Consider the following 18,280-nt stretch of genomic DNA (forward strand, 5'->3'; position numbering starts at 1 on the left):
TTTCCATGTGGATCTCAGACTACATGTGGCCAGTCTAAGGTGACAGTCATCTCCTTTGGGCAAGATTTCAGCACGATCCAGCTGCCATTGACTTACATTATAACATTTAAGTTAAAGGTAGGATAAGTGATATTCCTTTGTTAAAATAAGTGTAAAATAACTTATACTATACTTAACTAATATTTATATATTCTGATAGTAATCATTGCTATAGTGTTTGTTCAGTAACAGGGGTCTCCCTGTCTCTCCAACTCTTTAATAAACAGAAAATGTAAATACATTTTTCAGGTCGGGAATGGGATAGGGATACCATTTTAAATCAGGAGAGAGAACTCATACAGGATACAGATTAAACAAGTGAAATTGGAAGTGATGACACAAAGAAATGAGCAGACAAAATTGGAACTGGAACGATATCAAACTGAAGCTGATAAATGGGTACTCTCCTGATTGGTTGAAAATGTTCAACCCACCTGAAAATGTATTTTCTATTTATTAAAGAGCTGGAGGGACATAACGAATAGAATATAGTGCTTTAACCTTTAAACATTTATTTTTGTTTTGACCAAAAGATATTAGTTACCCTACCTTTAAAAACAAATATATCCTTGGCCTACTGGCAGCGTGCACAAGACATTTCACGCTAATCAGTAATACAGAGCGAAGCCGTAAAAATCAAGTTACGAACCCGAGCTTTAACAAAGTACGCTGACAACAGTGAATGTCAGAGTTTTATGATGTCTTACGTTATGACTGACTGGTCACGTACAGTATGCGACTAAAAACAACTAATTATTTACAAGTCATTTTGAATGGTGAATGGGTCAGTCACAGTGTTGTATAGTGCTATCATAGCTACTGTACTTAACTACATTATACACAACTACATGTAAAATTACATTCTAATGGCTGTAACTCCCAACCTTTTCTTTGCTGCATGCGTTACTCACCAGAGAGAAAATGTTCAAACACATACTAATTTGTCATGTCTCTCTCACACACAAACCATGAAACGTAAACTGACCTCTCCAAAATAGACTAATATACAGGAAAACATTGCAATCAAGCAATAACTCTAAAGGTTGGTTTATCCGTCTCAATTACACAGTGTACCATATCCTGTCAGCATGATGTGTCCATTTTAAATGGGATATGGCCATTGCAACTTTGAAACTGTTGAATATATTTTCTAATATGAAAATAATAAGAATGATATTGAATAAAAACTAATGCAGTTGCTATGCAAGCCACTAGCAGGTGGTTTAGTTATTGACCAAATAAGGGGTATGCTTTGATGTACAGTGTACATTATTTAAGTGTTCAAAGGACATGATCGCCTTTTTATGCAGATGCAACGTATTCTACTCTACTCACCCTCTAGCCTTATCCTCTAAGAATTGTGACCATAATATTCACATTCTTTCACTCAATGAAAACTGACAGCACAATTTGTTTAATATATTCTTTATTTTCTTAAACAAATTTTAGGTAAAAACTCTTAAGTAGAAAGACAAATTCCCTGTCAGTAGTTTGATCTAGTTCCTGGGCTGTACCAACACATGCTTTTTAGTCAGATAATTGTCTCAGGACGTCGTCGGCTAATCCAACTGTCAGTTCAACTTGGAAGATCTCTGAAATTACTTCCCTCACATCAATATCCTCCTGCAAATGAATACAGTTATGCAAAAACTACACTTCAGGTGAACCGTGTATAAAAGACCACATGTATATATTTGTGAATGTTGTCATGATTCCAGGTATGTGAACAATTGTGCACGGATGTATATGCAATATACACAACAATGAGAAACAATTCGTATAAACGGATTAACTAAAACTCTTAACTATGATCCCAATCACCAATTAGTTGATCAATTAATATTTAAAACTGACACATTACCAATTAAGAGTGGGGGCAACCTTATACTATAAAAGGCCACAATATAGTTCTTCCAGAGGTCTTTCAAAGACCTTCCCATCAGTTCATGTTCTCTGCTACTAAATAAGTGTAAATGGAAAACTGAGTCAGTATTTTAATTCACAAACTAACTCCTCTGAACTCTGGGGAGGAAGGCAGGTCACAGTGGGAGAGGTGGTCTGATGATATACTGTATATATAGTGTTAAAAGGTTTGGTAATTAGACAGCAAGTGTCCTTTGCAAAGGCGCTATAAGGAAGAATGATTGAGCGGTGCGAGGTGTGCTGTACACGTTTATCCACCTCTGGCAGTGTTTTCAACTAATATTCGGTTTAATGTTTTATTTGTAAAAAAAAAAGAAAAGAAAAAGAAAAAGAAAGCTACATGATTATTGTCACAAAATAAAATCTCTTTGGCATAGATTACCCACCCAAAAGCTTACACACACGCACGCAACGCATACACACACACACACACACACACAAACACACACACACACACACTTGTTGAAGGTCCTCAACCTACATGCATTATCATCATCGTCAGTATCGCCAGCATTATTATACTATAAAACAAAGTAAAAGCCCTGTTAAGATAATTGAGTCCCACAGTCAGCAATAATTGCATATATTACATTGAAGCTGAGGGGAGAGATAGAGAGAGGTGGATGAATGGATGTGTTCACTGCTTATCGTTCCTTCTCCCCCCATCTCAGGTCTTCCTCATCTTCTTCCTCTGTTATACTTTGTCTTCTGGGTCTAGAAGGAAAACGATCATGTTAGCATCAGAAAACACACTGATTTATCATAAACATTTATGAGCACATTGACAATTCAGCTGAAATTTGGGCTGAAATACACCCACAAGTGACATTTTCAATTAGCGGTCAGCCAGCTGTCCTAGGCCACTGGTTTTCAAAGTGGGGTCTGGGTTCCCCCAGGGGTCCTTGAGGGGGTTGCAGGGAGTCCCCAGCAAAATGAGGAACAGTTTAAACATTTAAACCCCATTTATTTTTTTGTTGTGAGCTTCTCCGAATCAAACAAAATGTAATGACTACAATTCCAAGTGCTTGTCAGGGTGGGGGGTCGGTCCACAGTTCAAATAATATCCCATTTCCTATTTGACCTCCCAAAATAATCATATTATGATTATTTTGGGAGGTCGCGTCCTGAAAAGTTTGGGAACCCTTGCCCTAGGCCACCTGCCTCCTACTGTATATGAATCCATGGACCCCTGTATGTACAGTACATATGAGTGTACCTTCTGTTAGTATCCATCAGAGTACTGTGGTCCTCCGTAGACCATGTTTCCCTGGTAGTCCTCTGGCAGCATCTCTCCCTCTGCATCCATGGCCATGGGCATGTCATTCTGCATCCATTGACCTTGGAAACCATCAAGCTCTGCAACACAGACACAAACTTCGTTAACCACTTAAGCCCCGTTTCAAAAATAGCAATAACAGCCAATCTGCAAGCTCACAACACGTCACACAACGCATCAGGGTCTGAGAGTAAGTAAAGTGATGTAACAAGTAGTGTAACCACATAGTCATTAAAGTAATGTAAACATTTTTTTATGAGTAATAAGTAAAGATATGAATAGGATGATTTTTTTGATCAGCTATGGAGGGGGTCATGAGCAGTGGAGTGTGCTAGGTAGACACAGGAACCTGCCATATGAGCAGTTCTGGTCCAGCGATTCACTCACCATCTGGATAGCCCTGGTCCATGGGTACATTGTTGTGGGCCTGTGGAGTGTTCGGTGAGAAAAGCAAAAAGGTTAAACTAAGGTAATCTCAACCTTTTAGCATCAACGTATACCTGGCCACAACATTTCCTGCACACTTTGCACTTTTTTCTAAATCACGGTGATGATTGTATTGGACAAAACAAACTAAAATGATTCAGATCTGCAGTTTCCACTTCCGGCCAACTGAGGGAGCCATTCACTCACCAGTTCCCAGGCAGCCGGGTCATGTTTGAAGAGGGAGTGAGTGAGCTCCACGGACACGCGCTTCTTGTAGTCAGAGTTCTTGTCCTCAGAGATGCGGAAGAGGACGGCTGCAGCGTAGGTGGCTAAGGAGGCAGAAACATGTGTCTGAGGTCAACACTGGGACAAAGTTCCACTCCAGCGTGCTCAGATACACAGCGGAGTAGTGTTTTAGATCCCCGTCTTTGGAGACATGTCTGAATCCCACCACAACATTCTCTACTGTACTTCCCTCGGGCTGACTTCCTCTCAACTTTCCAGCATTCAGTTTCATTAAAGCAACAATACTTAACAGAGTGGGCTGCACACTTCCATTTACAAAATGCTTGAAGGTTGTGTTTACTGTAACTGTAAAAATTAAACTGGTCTAGCCAACATTGCAGGTTGTATTTCTCATCTGGCTACACAAGACTACTTTCCTTTTGAATGCATGTATAGCGCGATTGATTTTGAAGCTCTTAACCACTTATGCCGTGTTTTATACTTCGTCACATGACGGTGTCGCATGGTCAAAATAGCAGATCTACAAGCCCACAACGTGTATCAATGCGACGTGTTGTGAGCTTGTAGATGTGCTCTTTTCACTGTTTTGGAAAATTCTAGAAGATCTTTTGCCTATACCTGGAACGCATCTGTGTCACTTTAGATGTCTTTGGCTATTCAAAAATAGCAGATATACAAGCTCATAGCGCGGCACCGAGTGCCGCGCTATGCGCTTGTATATCTGCTATTTTTGAAAAATCTTGAAAACATTCTTTTTTGATTTGTTTCCAAAAACTGTTATGATTTAGATTTTTTTTAAAGAATCGCCTCAGGTCTTAATGGGTTAATGACATGCCCAAAATAGGGGACGGCAGGTTGAAAGTGGTTACGGTGAGAGTAAAGGTCCACTATGTGCGTACCAATGCCCTCGTTGTTGGAGTGCAGCAGCTCCATCAGTGGAGCAGAGGCTCCCTCGGCGTCGATCAGCTCGGCTGACTGTTTGTCCAGGGCCAGCTCACACAGAACGCCAGCCGCCACGCGCTTCACATTCTCCACTGGAGAATACAGCAGCTGTACAGGAGAGAGAGAGGCAGCCAAGTCAGTCAATACATCCTGGAGATAGAACATCAAGAATGACAACAAAAAAGACCCAACATTTTATATATGCATGCGTGTTGGATTTATGGTGTTACCATACCTGTACAAACAGGGGGATGGTCTCCATGTCGGCAACGCTGGCTCTGTTGACAGGGTCTCTGGCCATGATGTGCAGGGCTCCTGTACAGCCCTCCACAATCTCCTCCATTCTCACACCATCCTGAACCAAACATTCACACACAAGTCGCTCAATAAAAGAGTATACGAGATCCACAAACTGAACACAACATATCATAACAGTAAATAATATCCATTGTGCCATTTATTATTCCTTGTCACTGGCTAGTAACTTTAATAACAGTGTCTGGTATTGGAAAACCATTTCCTGTTTTTATCTACTGTACCGTTCTAATTTTGCTGATACAGATGTGGTTTCACTGAAATAATAAACAACCCCTCATCATTTGATGAAGATATACCACAATTACTCAGTAAAAGTATTCCTAACTGTTGTTGGCCTTTGTAGGGCAGTACCCAAGGTTATTATTCAGTGTCTGTCTGTCTCCAAACCTGGTATGTCTGCTGGGCAGAGGAGCCGTGTTTCTGGGCATCCTGGTGGGCTTTGAGCAGCAGGTTGACTAGGCGGGGGATGGCTCCTGCATCCCTCAGTGGGCCCTGGTTCTCCGGACACAGCGCCAGGTTACGGATCAGACCAACCACAGCCTGCAAGGGAAGGATGACAGGTGGGGGTTGGCAGTTAGAAGTGACCTAATGGTTAGTGATATTAGGGAGCACCCAATTGTTGAAGCACCTTTCACGATTTTCTGTTTTACTTCTTTTTTTTGTGCTGTTGCTGTGGAAACCTTGCATCTCCATATTTCAACTTCTTATGTTTTGTTTGTAAATGAATGCCCTGCATAATGGCGTGTTGTGACCTTGGTATATAAAACCAGACAGGTTGAGTCTGTCTGCGGGTTTTATAAATATTTAACCAATGAAAGGTTTTAACAAGAGCTTGTGATGAAATAATAACTATATTGCATCCATTGGAAAGTTATTTCTTCCATATCCTGAAAAGTAACGGTTTCAGACATACAAGGTTTATGTCAGACGACGACGATATATAATAATATAAAACAAATACATAAAATAAATAGATACTGCATATGTGATCAAAATAGTGTAGAGCTGTTGGCTTGACACGCTCAGGACAGTGGGTAGTCCATTCTAGTGAGGCAGGATGGTTTGACAGTAGGAAAGCTGAGCGAGGGGGACAGCAGAAGGCAGGAAGGTACTGGCAGCATGTCGTACCAACCCAACAGCAACAGGGGTACATGTGGGTCCAGAGATGGGGGTCTTTAAACTCTACATCACTGGGTGCACAATCTGTCCAGCAACACAATGCTGCCATGTGTGTTTCATGCTCTCCCGCTCTTGGGCTCACAGAGAGGCTGGTCCTCTGCCCTGTCCTCCGTCTCCCCCCTCTCTCCTCATCTCTCTCTGTCCATCTGTCCATTCCTCCCCTCCCCTTTTCTATCTCCTGTTTCCTCCCAGAAAACAATCACTTAAACCCTCTATACTTAGTAAATTTGACCTGATGTGGCTCTATGTGGCTCTGTACTTGGTCTGCTCTTTGTTCCCTTTGCACCAAGTCTCTTCGCCGAAGTGTGAGCTTAGAGATCTGCTATTTCCAGAGATGCTAGGGTCCAAGTTTTATCCTCCTTGCCCTTAGGTCTCTCCACAGATCAAAGGCCTGTGCAGGGTTTCCTTCCTTCCCGTCTTTCTTCCTGTCTTTCTGCTGCTGTGTATACGCCGCCTGTACAACCCCACTCACTCACTAAAACCTTTTCCCTCCTGCAAGATCTAAACCACTGGTTCTGAAAAAGGACCCCAAATTAATATGTATTTGACCGTGGACCCCCATCTGAAAATATTTAGTGCCAAGGAACCCCATACAAGATTTGTGTTGTTATGTTTCAAAATGTTCACATCTTTTCAAATTTTTTTTTGAAAATAGCAGATCTACAAGCTCACAATGCAGTGACGCGTTATGAGCTTAACACTCTCACCGCCAGGCCCGTAGCCTACGGGCCGATAAATCCAACTGTAAAGCGCCGATCCCGTAGCCTACGGGCTGTGGTGCTTTTTCCTTTTTTTCGAAAATAAAACTTTTTTCAATTTTCTAGTACGGCACATTTCATTGTAACACCACCGGAAATGGAATTATTCAGGATCACGTTTTGCCGATCCCATAGGACTCCATTCTAAAGCGCACACTGCAACGCCATTTTCTTCGATTGTAGTTTTTCTCCTCGCTGATCACTGTTTAACCTAAACCGTTCTAACTACAACATGGATGCCCCGTTTGACACGTGGTTTGGACTGGTACACGCAGGGAGATCTCCGCAATGTTTACAAACAGTGCAGAGCTCAATCTTAAGGATTTTAACGAGGTCTATGGCAACGTGAAAAAAACAACAATAAAACGTTGGCACTGGTGAGTACATTATGAGATTAACCTCTGGCGGTCAATGTGTTAATATTGTTAAAGTGGTTAAACTGTTTTTGATGCTATATTAACTAGATTTTCCTGAAACCCCCTCACGGACCCCTGGGGGTCAGAAACCATGTTTCTGCACAGACTCAACCTAAACCCCCCCCCCCCCCCCCCCCCATCATCTCTTGGCTCGTTTAGAGATAAACGCCACCATCACAGTACCTTGATAACAGGCCAGTAGTAGGGCTGGTTGAGCAGCTTGACGATGGCGGGTATGCCGTAGTGCAGCCGCACGGCATTCTGGGCCACCTCTGCATCTGGGTGGCGGGAGGTGAGGTGGCGCAGGGCGCAGACGGCGGGCTCCGTCACGTCCTCCTTCTCCCCCGCGCGCAGCACGGCGTGGATGAGCGCCTCCACCCCGTTGCCCTGGGTGACCAGCGCCTTGTTGCGGGCGTTGTTGCAGGTGAGGTTGGAGAGGATGCCGGTGGCGCAGGTCAACATGTTGACGTCGTCGGAGCTCAGGAGGCCGACCAGGACCTGCAGCAGGCTGTCCAGACCCTCCTGGATGTTGAGGAGGTGTTTAGTTCTAGTTAATCTGCTTAGGTAACAGGTTTATCATGGCAATAAGACATTTGAGAGTGCTATGACAATGAATATACATTTTCAACAAACAAATTCAGTCAGTATTCAATCCATCGCCAGCAACATTGTATAACTATTATTTTTAAGTGACAGGAACAACTATAGTACTTAGATAACATTGACAGACAGACAGACGGACCTGCTTGGTGGCAGCATCAGACAGGTTTCTGAGGGTCCACAGACAATTCTGCATCAACCGTTGACTGGAGCCCGTCAGGTGTTTCCCCAGAGCCTGCATCCCACCTGGAAAGAGAAAGAAGTTCAGTTAAACAGTTAAGCCTGGCAGCTACAAATAAACAAATAGATTGGAATATCTAAGATTAGAAAATCAAAGTGTTTTTTTTTTTTTACAGCTAATGAATCAAAATGAGAAAGCTGGCTTTACATAATATATAGGCCTATTTAGTCTCAGAAAACAGGAGGAATAATTAACAAAGATAGTATGAGTCACTGAGTCATATACTAGCAACTTTGTTTAGAACATGATGTATCTTTCTTTCTATTTTAAACAGGAAGTCCCAGAAGGCCAGTGGGACAGAGACAGGGTGGGGCAACAGGTCACAGGAGAGATTATAACAGTGGAAGTATGAAGTCTTCCTACCAGCCTCTACGATGGCAGGCTTGTTGCTGGGGCAGACAGAGAGGACCTTGAGCACACGGCTGGTGGTCCACAGCAGCTTCTCATAGCTGTAGTTCCTCATAATATGAACTAGACCCTCTGGACCTCCATTAGCGAGGATGATCAACTGATGGGGGGAAAAAAACACAAGACCTTATGTAATGGTTTCCCTTTGTGCGTCGCCATTTGGTCAGTATTGCATATCGAGTTGAGAGATTGAGTGAATGGGACCAAGGCAGAGAGGAAGAGGGAGAGTGAATTAACAAGTGAAAGTCAGAGGGATAGAGTTGAACGCAGGGCATTATTATTACAATAAGTTACCCTCCTATCCATATAAAATACTAATTCTAATTAAAGCCTTGTAGTACAGAGAACTTAAAAAAAACTGGCCTATCAGGACATACTAAGTGTACTACAGTAAACAACCCCACCCCAAAACACCCAACCCATAAATGCGCAACTCAACTGGATGACTTCGTTTTACACACCACAATAACCAAATCAACACATGTACCAACTCGTTCAGTGGGTTACTAGGATGTGGCAGTACAGAGATAGTACAAAACATGACAACTGTAGCAGTAAGTACATAATTGTATGTTTGTACACACACACACACACACACACACACACACTAAACAGTCAGCCAAATTTAAAGTATACTATTCCTGTCACTCTTTCGCTCTCTCACACACACGCTACCTTGCTCTCTTGGTTTCCGTATGACAGCAGCTGCAGGCAGTCGGTGGTGATGGCCAGGAACTTGGGGTTGCTTTTCTTCAGCAGGGGCACCATCCTCTGGAGGCCGTCCGCCAGACGCACAGCCATCTTGGCCCCTTCCTGGTGGAGGAGCAGGTTGTGGAGGGTGGTGATGGCGTAGAAGAGCACTGACTCCATGGGAGAGCTGAGAGAGACAGGGGAGATGATTTGTTCTTTGTTTTGTTGCTGCTGCTGGTGGTGCCCTTTTACAGCAACACTGCATTTTAATGGTCACACACACATTCACACCTGGGAGCTGCCCAGGACAACCAAGTGTTTTTGCACCATGGCCTGAAGCAAAGCTGTCTAAAACAGGGTTTGTATGTCTCCTCCCAAGGTAGACTAGTTACAGCTCATGCCTCTATGTGCGGGCTATCCCCAAACCTTTGGCCATGAATGCCTGGGAAATACCTGGTGACGTATAAGTGAACGTGCATCTCATGCACAATAAGAGTGTGAAAGTAGGATAGTAGTTGACAACCTAAGCAAGTGAAAACATAAATAAATCTGTGAATGCCTTAATTATAGCTACATTGTTCTTGTGAAGCACTTTTGTTCTAATAGGAGAAGGATTTATAAATAGTGCCATTTCTATTGGGCCAAATGAGATTGTAGACTGTCACCATAGTCCTTGTATACTGCGGCTTCACCACTGAAGACAAGAAGCATTCGTGTGGCTTCAGTCACAACGCGCACGCATAGTGACTTATTATGGACAGCTAAAGATTGTTTATGTAATTATGTGTTGGCCACTAAGGGGCCGCTCACATTTCACAAAGGCCTTCAAAAAGACCCAAATGTCGACTGATCCATCGAGTGCTGTATCCATCATACCTGAGCATGCGAACCAGGGCTGGGATGCCTCCAGACTTGAAGATTGACAGCAGACCCTCCCTCTGATGAGACAGATTGTGGAGGATGCTGGCTGTGGCGCGGGCTGTCTCCATGTCTCCAGTGTTATTCATGGCCCTGACCACGGCAGCCACCATCTGGGGCGACTGCATGAGGACACGGCGAGATGCCTCTTTCCGGGTCAACTGGTTCACGATCAGAGCTGCCTTGTTCACCACCACCTGAGGGATGACATAAACAGAAAGAGTAAGTGGTTGGATAGTAGAATGTTTTTGTTTTTTTTAAAGATTATTCTTTGGCATTTTATGCTTTATTTAGAAAGGAGAATGTAGAAACACAGGAAACCAAGGAGAGAGAAAGGAGAGACATGCAATACATGACGGTAGCTGGATTTGAACTCACAAGGGACATATGGTCAGTGCCCAAACTGGCTAAGCCACCGGGCACCTCCATTGGATAGTAGAGTTGATACATTTTAGGAGGAAATGATTGGGAAGTCAGTTTCTTGTAAATTTCTATTTTGCCAATTTGTAATTGTACAATTTAGCACTTTAAGCTAAATTCCAAATGTTGGTACACAATGCTATGGTTTTATCATCTTTAATATTATTACTATCATTATGTGATGTTGATGGACATTTGGCCACTAGAAGCGTCTGTTTGTTAAGCGTTTGCACTTGGCCTTGCTGAAGCCATCAACCTTCCGCTGAGCAGAACAACGTGACCATGAGACGTGAATATGCATTTATCTTATCTAGTCTGCCTTGGGAAGGCATTTGTCAGCCATGGAGTCAACAAGGGGGTGTTAACACATTCATTAGACTATTCTGAGTGAGTGAGGAGAGGCGTTATTAATAGACGTACAAACATCAAGGCCAATTTAACACATTAACCCTGGCGTTCCTATTTCGGACCTGTCATTCTAGACGAACATTTTTAACATTTTCAAAAATAGCAAATCCGCAAACTCAGGACGCATCAGTATATGACGAGTCAGGAGCTTGTCAATGATCCATTTCATCTATGTGTTATACAACGAAGTGTATAAGTGGTTAAATCTACTTTCTTAATTTTGGTCCAATTAAGTCTAAAATGCTTTGTTACCCATACAGCTGAACTTTGGAGAGAATAAGAGGTAAATATATAAGTTAGAACAGGATCTGCTCCTCAGGGGTCAAACTATGATAGCTTGTTAGCTATAGCACAAGGGAAAGGGTCAGTCAGATGGATCATGACCACTGATACAGTTCATTTATCGACGTCATGGCGGAACCAATAAAGATGGCACACACAGACACCAATAAAATCGTTGCCGTCAGGCAGAATCTCCATATTTGAACCTTTTATGTTTTTTTGTAAATTAATGCCCTACTTCATCATACAAGAGTGTTCACAAAAGTACGGTAGTGAAAATAGCCGATCTACAAGCTCTAACTATTTTAAATGTTTTTCTAAATATTACAAAAGGAACGGTGTTGGACTTAAAGGGTTTCCACCCGACAGCAAACAGAATGATACATAGGTAGAAAAGAAATATGGAGAGGCCAAGAGTGAGTGTGTGAGAGTGTATAACAGACAAACATATGGGCACCTGTATGCACGTGTCTGTTACCACATATAACGTCTTTTTTGATCTTCCTCACCTGGTCTTCATCATTGAGCAGCTTGGTAAGCTCGGGCACGGCACGCGTGGCCAGCTCAGCATCATCTTGGTAGTTAATCAGGTGTATGATGGCTGTCTTCAGCAGCTGCGATGGCTCGGCCAGGCGCTGCACGTTGGTCATCTGTCCGTCCGTCTGCGTGGACAAGATGCTTGTGCCCTCGGCCACAGTCTCTGGGAACATGGCCGCCCGCACTCGCTGGGCTCTGGTCATGTTATACTGGGACTCAAGTTCTGGGAACAGAGGATAGAACAACAAGTTGGGATTGGACAGTATGCATGTGTGTATGTGTCTTACAGTAAATGTAATTTACTTATTATTTCTGTTTTTACAGGGACAGTGCACATTAATCAACATCACTGTAAATGTGTAGTCCATCCCCGGGCCAGAAAAGGTCAGATTCTGATGATTTATTTATCCCAAAGGGCAGTTCATTTTGCAACAAACCCAGTCCACAGAAATCACACAAAGACAGAAGATTCACAGGCAAGGCAGTTACACGTCAAAGGAAACAAATAAACACACAGGTCAACACAGGAAACAACGAGCAGCAGCGAACAATTAAAACAAACAAAAATAAAATATACATTACAACACAGAATAAAATAAATATAATAAAAATGCTGCCATAGTTACATATAAATAACAGAGTTCAAGTAATGCAACAGTCATTTAAAATAACTACTGTCAGAGTTTGATAGCCTGTTAGCGGAAGAAATGAAGGACTGTGAGAAGAGGTTTGTTCTCCTGAGAGGCCCATTATAACGCCAGCCTGAGGTTCATTACAGTGAATTCACTGGACAGAACATGGTCAAGTTGGGTAATAATCCTTTTTCTTTCTTGGCCACCTGTTTCTCACACAAGTCTCTTAGCTGTGCTCTGATTACCTAGAGCAGATGTTCACACATCACAACGTTTTATTCTTGTCCTTCACAAACAACCCACTAAACCAGTAAATAAACGAGAAAGTCAAAAGACTTTCAATGAATGTTTGATAAAAAAATATATTAATTAGTCTTAAGGACAAGAAAAGAGTTAAGGCCTGACACACTTAAAGTATTAGATGCTAGTATCATCAACCGCACTGGTCATTTGTGGTGGCCGTGACAGCAGATTATGACTGTGTGCCGTTTGGTGTTGCCGCTATCTAAGTGTGTGTGCATGTGTGAAGCTTGTGCATCTGTGTGTGTGTGTGCGTGTCTTACGGGGGTCATCTGCTGTGACAGTCGTAGTGACAGTGTAGTGTTTGGAGGAGGTGCTGTACTCTGTTGTGTCATCGTCTCTGACTGTAGTGGCACCAGATTGGATACCAGAGTCCGTGCCATAGTACGTCCGCTGCCACTCAGACACCTTCCCCACGCTTTCAGGGTCAGCCACTGGCAAACAGGAAGAGAGGGCCATTGTGAGTAAAGGAAAATAGACAACAGCTGCTTATAGATTAGTGGGACCCCTTAAAATCGGGCGTTTCGCCCAGTGACCGCCCCTTAAGTCCTGCGTCACACAGTGTTGTGTGGCAGTGCCTGATGTGCGTTATCGTCGGCTCACGACGCATCAGCTTGTGTTTGAATTTAGCATGACAAGCTAAACTAAGCTAAACAAGGTTTCTGAGCAAAAAATACATTTCATATCAATATTCAAAATACATTATAAACGATATCGTTTTGCAAATTGAATGGCTAGTTGACATCGTCACCTTGTTGTCAAGTGATGTAAAATCTTTAAAGTCATGCATTTGTTATAAATCTTTCTTTAATTCAATACATTCAAACTCTACTTATGTTAGTTCATGTAGCTAGCTACATAATGTACACAGGCTGGTCGCCCAGTAAGAGCGTGCCTTTCTTGTTGTTCATAAGTGTTGCACTGCTATGTCCTGCTAACCATGTCCATCCAGGTGAAACACCTGACCTCCATTTTAGTGAGTCCCAACTAATAGCAGGTTGTTAGACCACTGCTACTAAGGTACTACTGTACCTTACCTGTACTGTAGGAAGGGGCTGAGACATGGATTAGTACAGTTTTAGTTTTCTTTCTGTTGGTCATGGTTCTTGAGCCGGTTCCCAATGTCTACAACCTTGTACTCCAGGAGCTTGAGGCCACGAAACTAGTTAACGAGTCTCGTTTGTTATCGGCAATGTTATCCCAGATCCTTACCCTGTCCATACCATACCCATAACTAACCATCTCTGAGCTTATGCCTAAACAACCATTTTAATGTTATGCATCGATACAGGTTCAGGAACCACTAACTTTTTTATTATTATTGACTATGAATTAATTATAGACTACCACTTTGATCCGTTGTTAGCAGACATGACAATACAAACATAAAAAAGGCCCTTCGACAGCTGCAACCATTTTCAATTGGATTAAGCATCGAGACTTTGATAATATCAAAACAGTACTTGATAATACATAGGCCATGATTAAATTGTACATTACAAAAGAGCCTCTGTACAACAACATAATACTATGAACTAACAGTAGATCAGAAAAAAGCGATATAGACAGGTCCAGCATACAAGAACATAATTGCAACAAAAAGAAAACAAATTACTTACTTTGCATTTCCATTCTGGCCTTGTGGGCTCAAACCAACAGCAATGGAGCAAACCTGGAAGACACAAAGAAGGAAACATTTGTTTTAAGATGCAAAACAATTGTGGAATTATTGTAATAGCGCTCTCTGTACAGATATATGTAATATATACTGTATACTCATTCGGAGCACTCAAGAAAGCTGGCCACAATATGATAAAAATGTTTTTGTGGACTAGATTCTTGTCCCAGCCTAGTTTCACCTATCTTTTTGTATGTAACGCAACTCTGTCTGTAAAGACTTAATACACTGCATCATCAACTAATCTCAACACACACACGGTCAAGGCTCTAACTCAAAATGGTGCAATTTGTTGGCTTAAGGTCAAGGTCGGCATGGTCAATTATTAATGTACACATTGTGGTATATTACCAATGAACTATTCATCATAGAAAAAGCTTGTCTCTAGCCATTTTGTTTTAGATTTAGAACACTGACCGAGGTCATCTGGTGAAGAGCCATGCGTCTCAACTATGCTCACCTCAGTAACCTTTCTTTCTTCATTTCTATTTTTGGCAGTTTTACCCCATTTTCTCCCAATTTTGTCACCATGTGGCTCCTCTGATACAAATTAATTCACCAGCCCCTTATTTTTTTCACTGGGAATGTGCGAACTTGCAATATCTCCCACAGATGCCCTCCCCACTGAACGGGTGCCCCCAGCAGAGGTCACTAGCTCAGCAACAAGGACAAAATCCCTTGCTGGCTTCCTACATACGAACTCTGCCAAAGTACCTTTTCCACAGCATACATTTTGACAGATAAATGCTGCAATACAGCTGAAGGTAGTAAGGGCAACTGTGAGTGAACTTAATTTAAGCGTTTGTGTGTGCCAGCCTTAAGTTAACTGTACAGGACAAACCCACAATTAATGTTATTACCTAGAGCTGTGTTTACCCATCAAAATGACCACTGTGAAAAGGTCTAATGTGTAATTGGAGCATCTGACCAAGCCAGAGGCACCACAGCTGGGAATCGAACAACTTCCTCTTCTTTCTTCTCGTCTTTCCCCATCATTTAGCTTTACTCCACCCAGGTACAACAACTATGCTTTAATAATAAACTACATACGTACAGTACACTACACTACACGACTACCTGGTACATGCACGATATACCTCTACTGTAGTCATTTTTTTTTTTTTAATTAAGAGATTTGGGAATAAGATACCAAACATACCGTCACAACAAAAATATATTTAAGCACTGAAACGTTCCAAAAAAACACAGTAGCAGCAGTGGGTGTCCTATGGGAGAGGAGAGTATGAGACAGCTGTGTTACAGGAATGCCAACCTCTCATCTCAGCTTGAACTTTGACCCCAGCCACCACCCATAACAACCGTGGGAGTTACACTCCTGTTGCTGACGCAGAGTATACCATCGACAAACCAGGAACCAGCTTGTTAGGTTTCGACTCAACTGTGTGTCCATGACACACTTACAACACACATGGCACCTCCCCTCCTCTTACTCACAAAAAAAACTCCATACAAATACCACAACCTCAGCTATTTATTTCAAATTCCAAAATGCCTTACTATTCACAGTATGCATGCTTCCCATGTCCCATCAAGAAGTTCTTACTTATAATCAAATCTTTACAGTATCCCCAGTGCTACTTTAACCCTGAGAGTTAGTTGACCAGAGTCACCCAGGGCTCTAGATCTAAAATTAAATTAAATTAACGCAGAGAATTTGACTGTCTGTATTCGGGGCACCTATCAAATGCATGTTTTGCTGTGTAAACTAACTGACATGGTGCAACTGCAAGTTGATTTTTTTTAAAGACTTAATTTTCTCTTATTTTGCCTCTGGCGTTCCAGGTCCCAACAGCTTCAACTGTCATCTCCATAGTAACCTCAGAACCTAGGCCTTGAGTTAGAAAGCTTGGGGAATGTTGAAGCGAAAAATGGATATTAGTGGGCAGGACCAAGGGGGAGGGGCTCACTCAGGTGCGCGCATCAATCAATAGAGGCTGCATGAAACTATTACTCAGTGAAACAAACATGGCGACTGCAGCCAGCAAGTAATGTAACACCAGCAAAAGCTGTTGATGTGTTTATTTTGTGCAGTGCACATACATGCCTCAGCCAATGTTTTAATACATTTATCTCACTCATTCTAGTCACCGTTTCCAATGACACTTTCTCCAGACCTCCAATCGGAGTGGAGTGAGAATGGAGGGTTGGCCACGTGAGACAACACTCACAGTAACATCCTCCTGCATCCTTTACTTGTACGTTGCCATGAGGCGCAACACCGTTTGTATCTATATAAAAGTTTTAAGATGGAAGGTTTATAGTCGTTGTAATGGGAGTGAAAATGTGGCACAGCAGGAAGGCACACTGGTGGGATTGGATTCTGTATCTAACCACTAAACCACAGGCATCTCTCTGATATTCATCATTCTGTTTTTCCTACTTCTTATTTTCCAAGGGGGGGTGGATGGGTGAGAGGGTTTTATGTCCAGGGGTGTCAATTTGGGGGTCCATGATGGCAATCGATACCCCCCTAGCTTCTTGGTGTAGTTAGCGTTTAACATAAAATGTGTTTGTTTTTTTAGCATATCTTTTCTCCACCTGTGTGCCAAATGCACTCCATTATAGTATCTCCCAAATACTCCTCATTGCTCTGTATGTCTCTAAACATGCTGCTGCTCTTGTTCAACATTACAATGGCTGTGCACTCCTGCATGTGACAAATTAGTGTTAACAATGTGTACACTGTAGGCGGCCATGATGTCCTCAGATGTTTGTGGTGTTGGGAGTGAAACTGGAGTGACGGCATTCTTTGCTAGGGACATTACTGGCATACTGCTGACGCGTGTGAGTCTGAGTGTGTGGTGAATACGATTGTCTGTGCGGGTGTTTGTAGTATGTTCAACGTATGAATGTTTATGAGAGTATGTCTGGTAAATGTGTGTGTGTGTGTGTGTGTGTGTGTGTGTGTGTGTGTGTGTGTGTGTGTGTGTGTGTGTATTGAGGAGCCAAGCAACCGGTGCGCGACACCGACTTGCAACAAGTACAATCGGCTTTACTGTTTGGGAACATTTAACTAAAAATGTGGGGGCCCGGGGCCAAGTGTGAGAGATTGTTGATATGAGTTGTCTGCTCACAATTTACCTCAGTTTCAACAATGTGGTGTGGATTTAGATCAGTTACATACAGTATAACTCACACCTCCCTAAAAACTAATTTATGCACTAGCATAACATTTGCGACAAAGTGTCATGCCATGTGTCACTTGACAAAAAACTTCATGTTGAAGCAAGAAAGAAAAAATCCAGTTGAAAATACATACGTTTTCACCACTTTTTTGCCAAAGCATAAATCTGGCTTTAGTCTCAAACCCACCCACCAGCTAACATCCTTTATCTCTGTTTGATGTAAATATGCCCTCGTTTTGAAACAAAAACCAACCTCTCTCTCTCTGTATTGGCTGCCTGGAATGGTTTAAACTTTGCAGCTCATTCTACAGTTGCACTACTTCACAATAGCAAGGCGTGTCAGCCGAGCACCTAAAATGTAAAATGTTTAAATGCAGTGAAGTGAGTCATTAACCAATTAAGTCAACCAAATGGCAAGAAAACAAGTAGATGTAAAATAAATGACATTCTAACATATCTAATGCGCCTGTGTCTGTCGCATCATGCAACCATTTTGC

General features: G+C 42.3%; 1 protein-coding gene across 1 annotated transcript in view; it reads right to left on the bottom strand.

Annotated features, from left to right (window-relative positions):
- Positions 1-1,448: 1,448 nt before the first annotated feature.
- Positions 1,449-18,280, bottom strand: part of LOC308074860 (junction plakoglobin-like) — a 34,882-nt gene continuing 18,050 nt past the window's right edge. The window contains exons 2-16 of the mRNA XM_080414358.1: positions 14,579-14,631; positions 13,223-13,393; positions 12,000-12,250; positions 10,339-10,577; positions 9,448-9,649; positions 8,728-8,872; positions 8,266-8,369; positions 7,707-8,045; positions 5,558-5,710; positions 5,088-5,207; positions 4,810-4,960; positions 3,872-3,993; positions 3,626-3,665; positions 3,179-3,318; positions 1,449-2,676 (exon numbers count right to left, since the gene is read on the bottom strand). Of these exons, the coding sequence (XP_080270484.1) occupies positions 3,185-3,318; positions 3,626-3,665; positions 3,872-3,993; positions 4,810-4,960; positions 5,088-5,207; positions 5,558-5,710; positions 7,707-8,045; positions 8,266-8,369; positions 8,728-8,872; positions 9,448-9,649; positions 10,339-10,577; positions 12,000-12,250; positions 13,223-13,393; positions 14,579-14,591 (2,184 nt within the window). The 5' untranslated portion in view covers positions 14,592-14,631 and the 3' untranslated portion in view covers positions 1,449-2,676; positions 3,179-3,184. The remainder of the gene's footprint in view (positions 2,677-3,178; positions 3,319-3,625; positions 3,666-3,871; positions 3,994-4,809; positions 4,961-5,087; positions 5,208-5,557; positions 5,711-7,706; positions 8,046-8,265; positions 8,370-8,727; positions 8,873-9,447; positions 9,650-10,338; positions 10,578-11,999; positions 12,251-13,222; positions 13,394-14,578; positions 14,632-18,280) is intronic.

This window comes from Gymnoscopelus braueri (assembly GCF_963280865.1).
Source record: "Gymnoscopelus braueri genome assembly, chromosome: 2".
NCBI classification, from domain to species: domain Eukaryota; kingdom Metazoa; phylum Chordata; class Actinopteri; order Myctophiformes; family Myctophidae; genus Gymnoscopelus; species Gymnoscopelus braueri.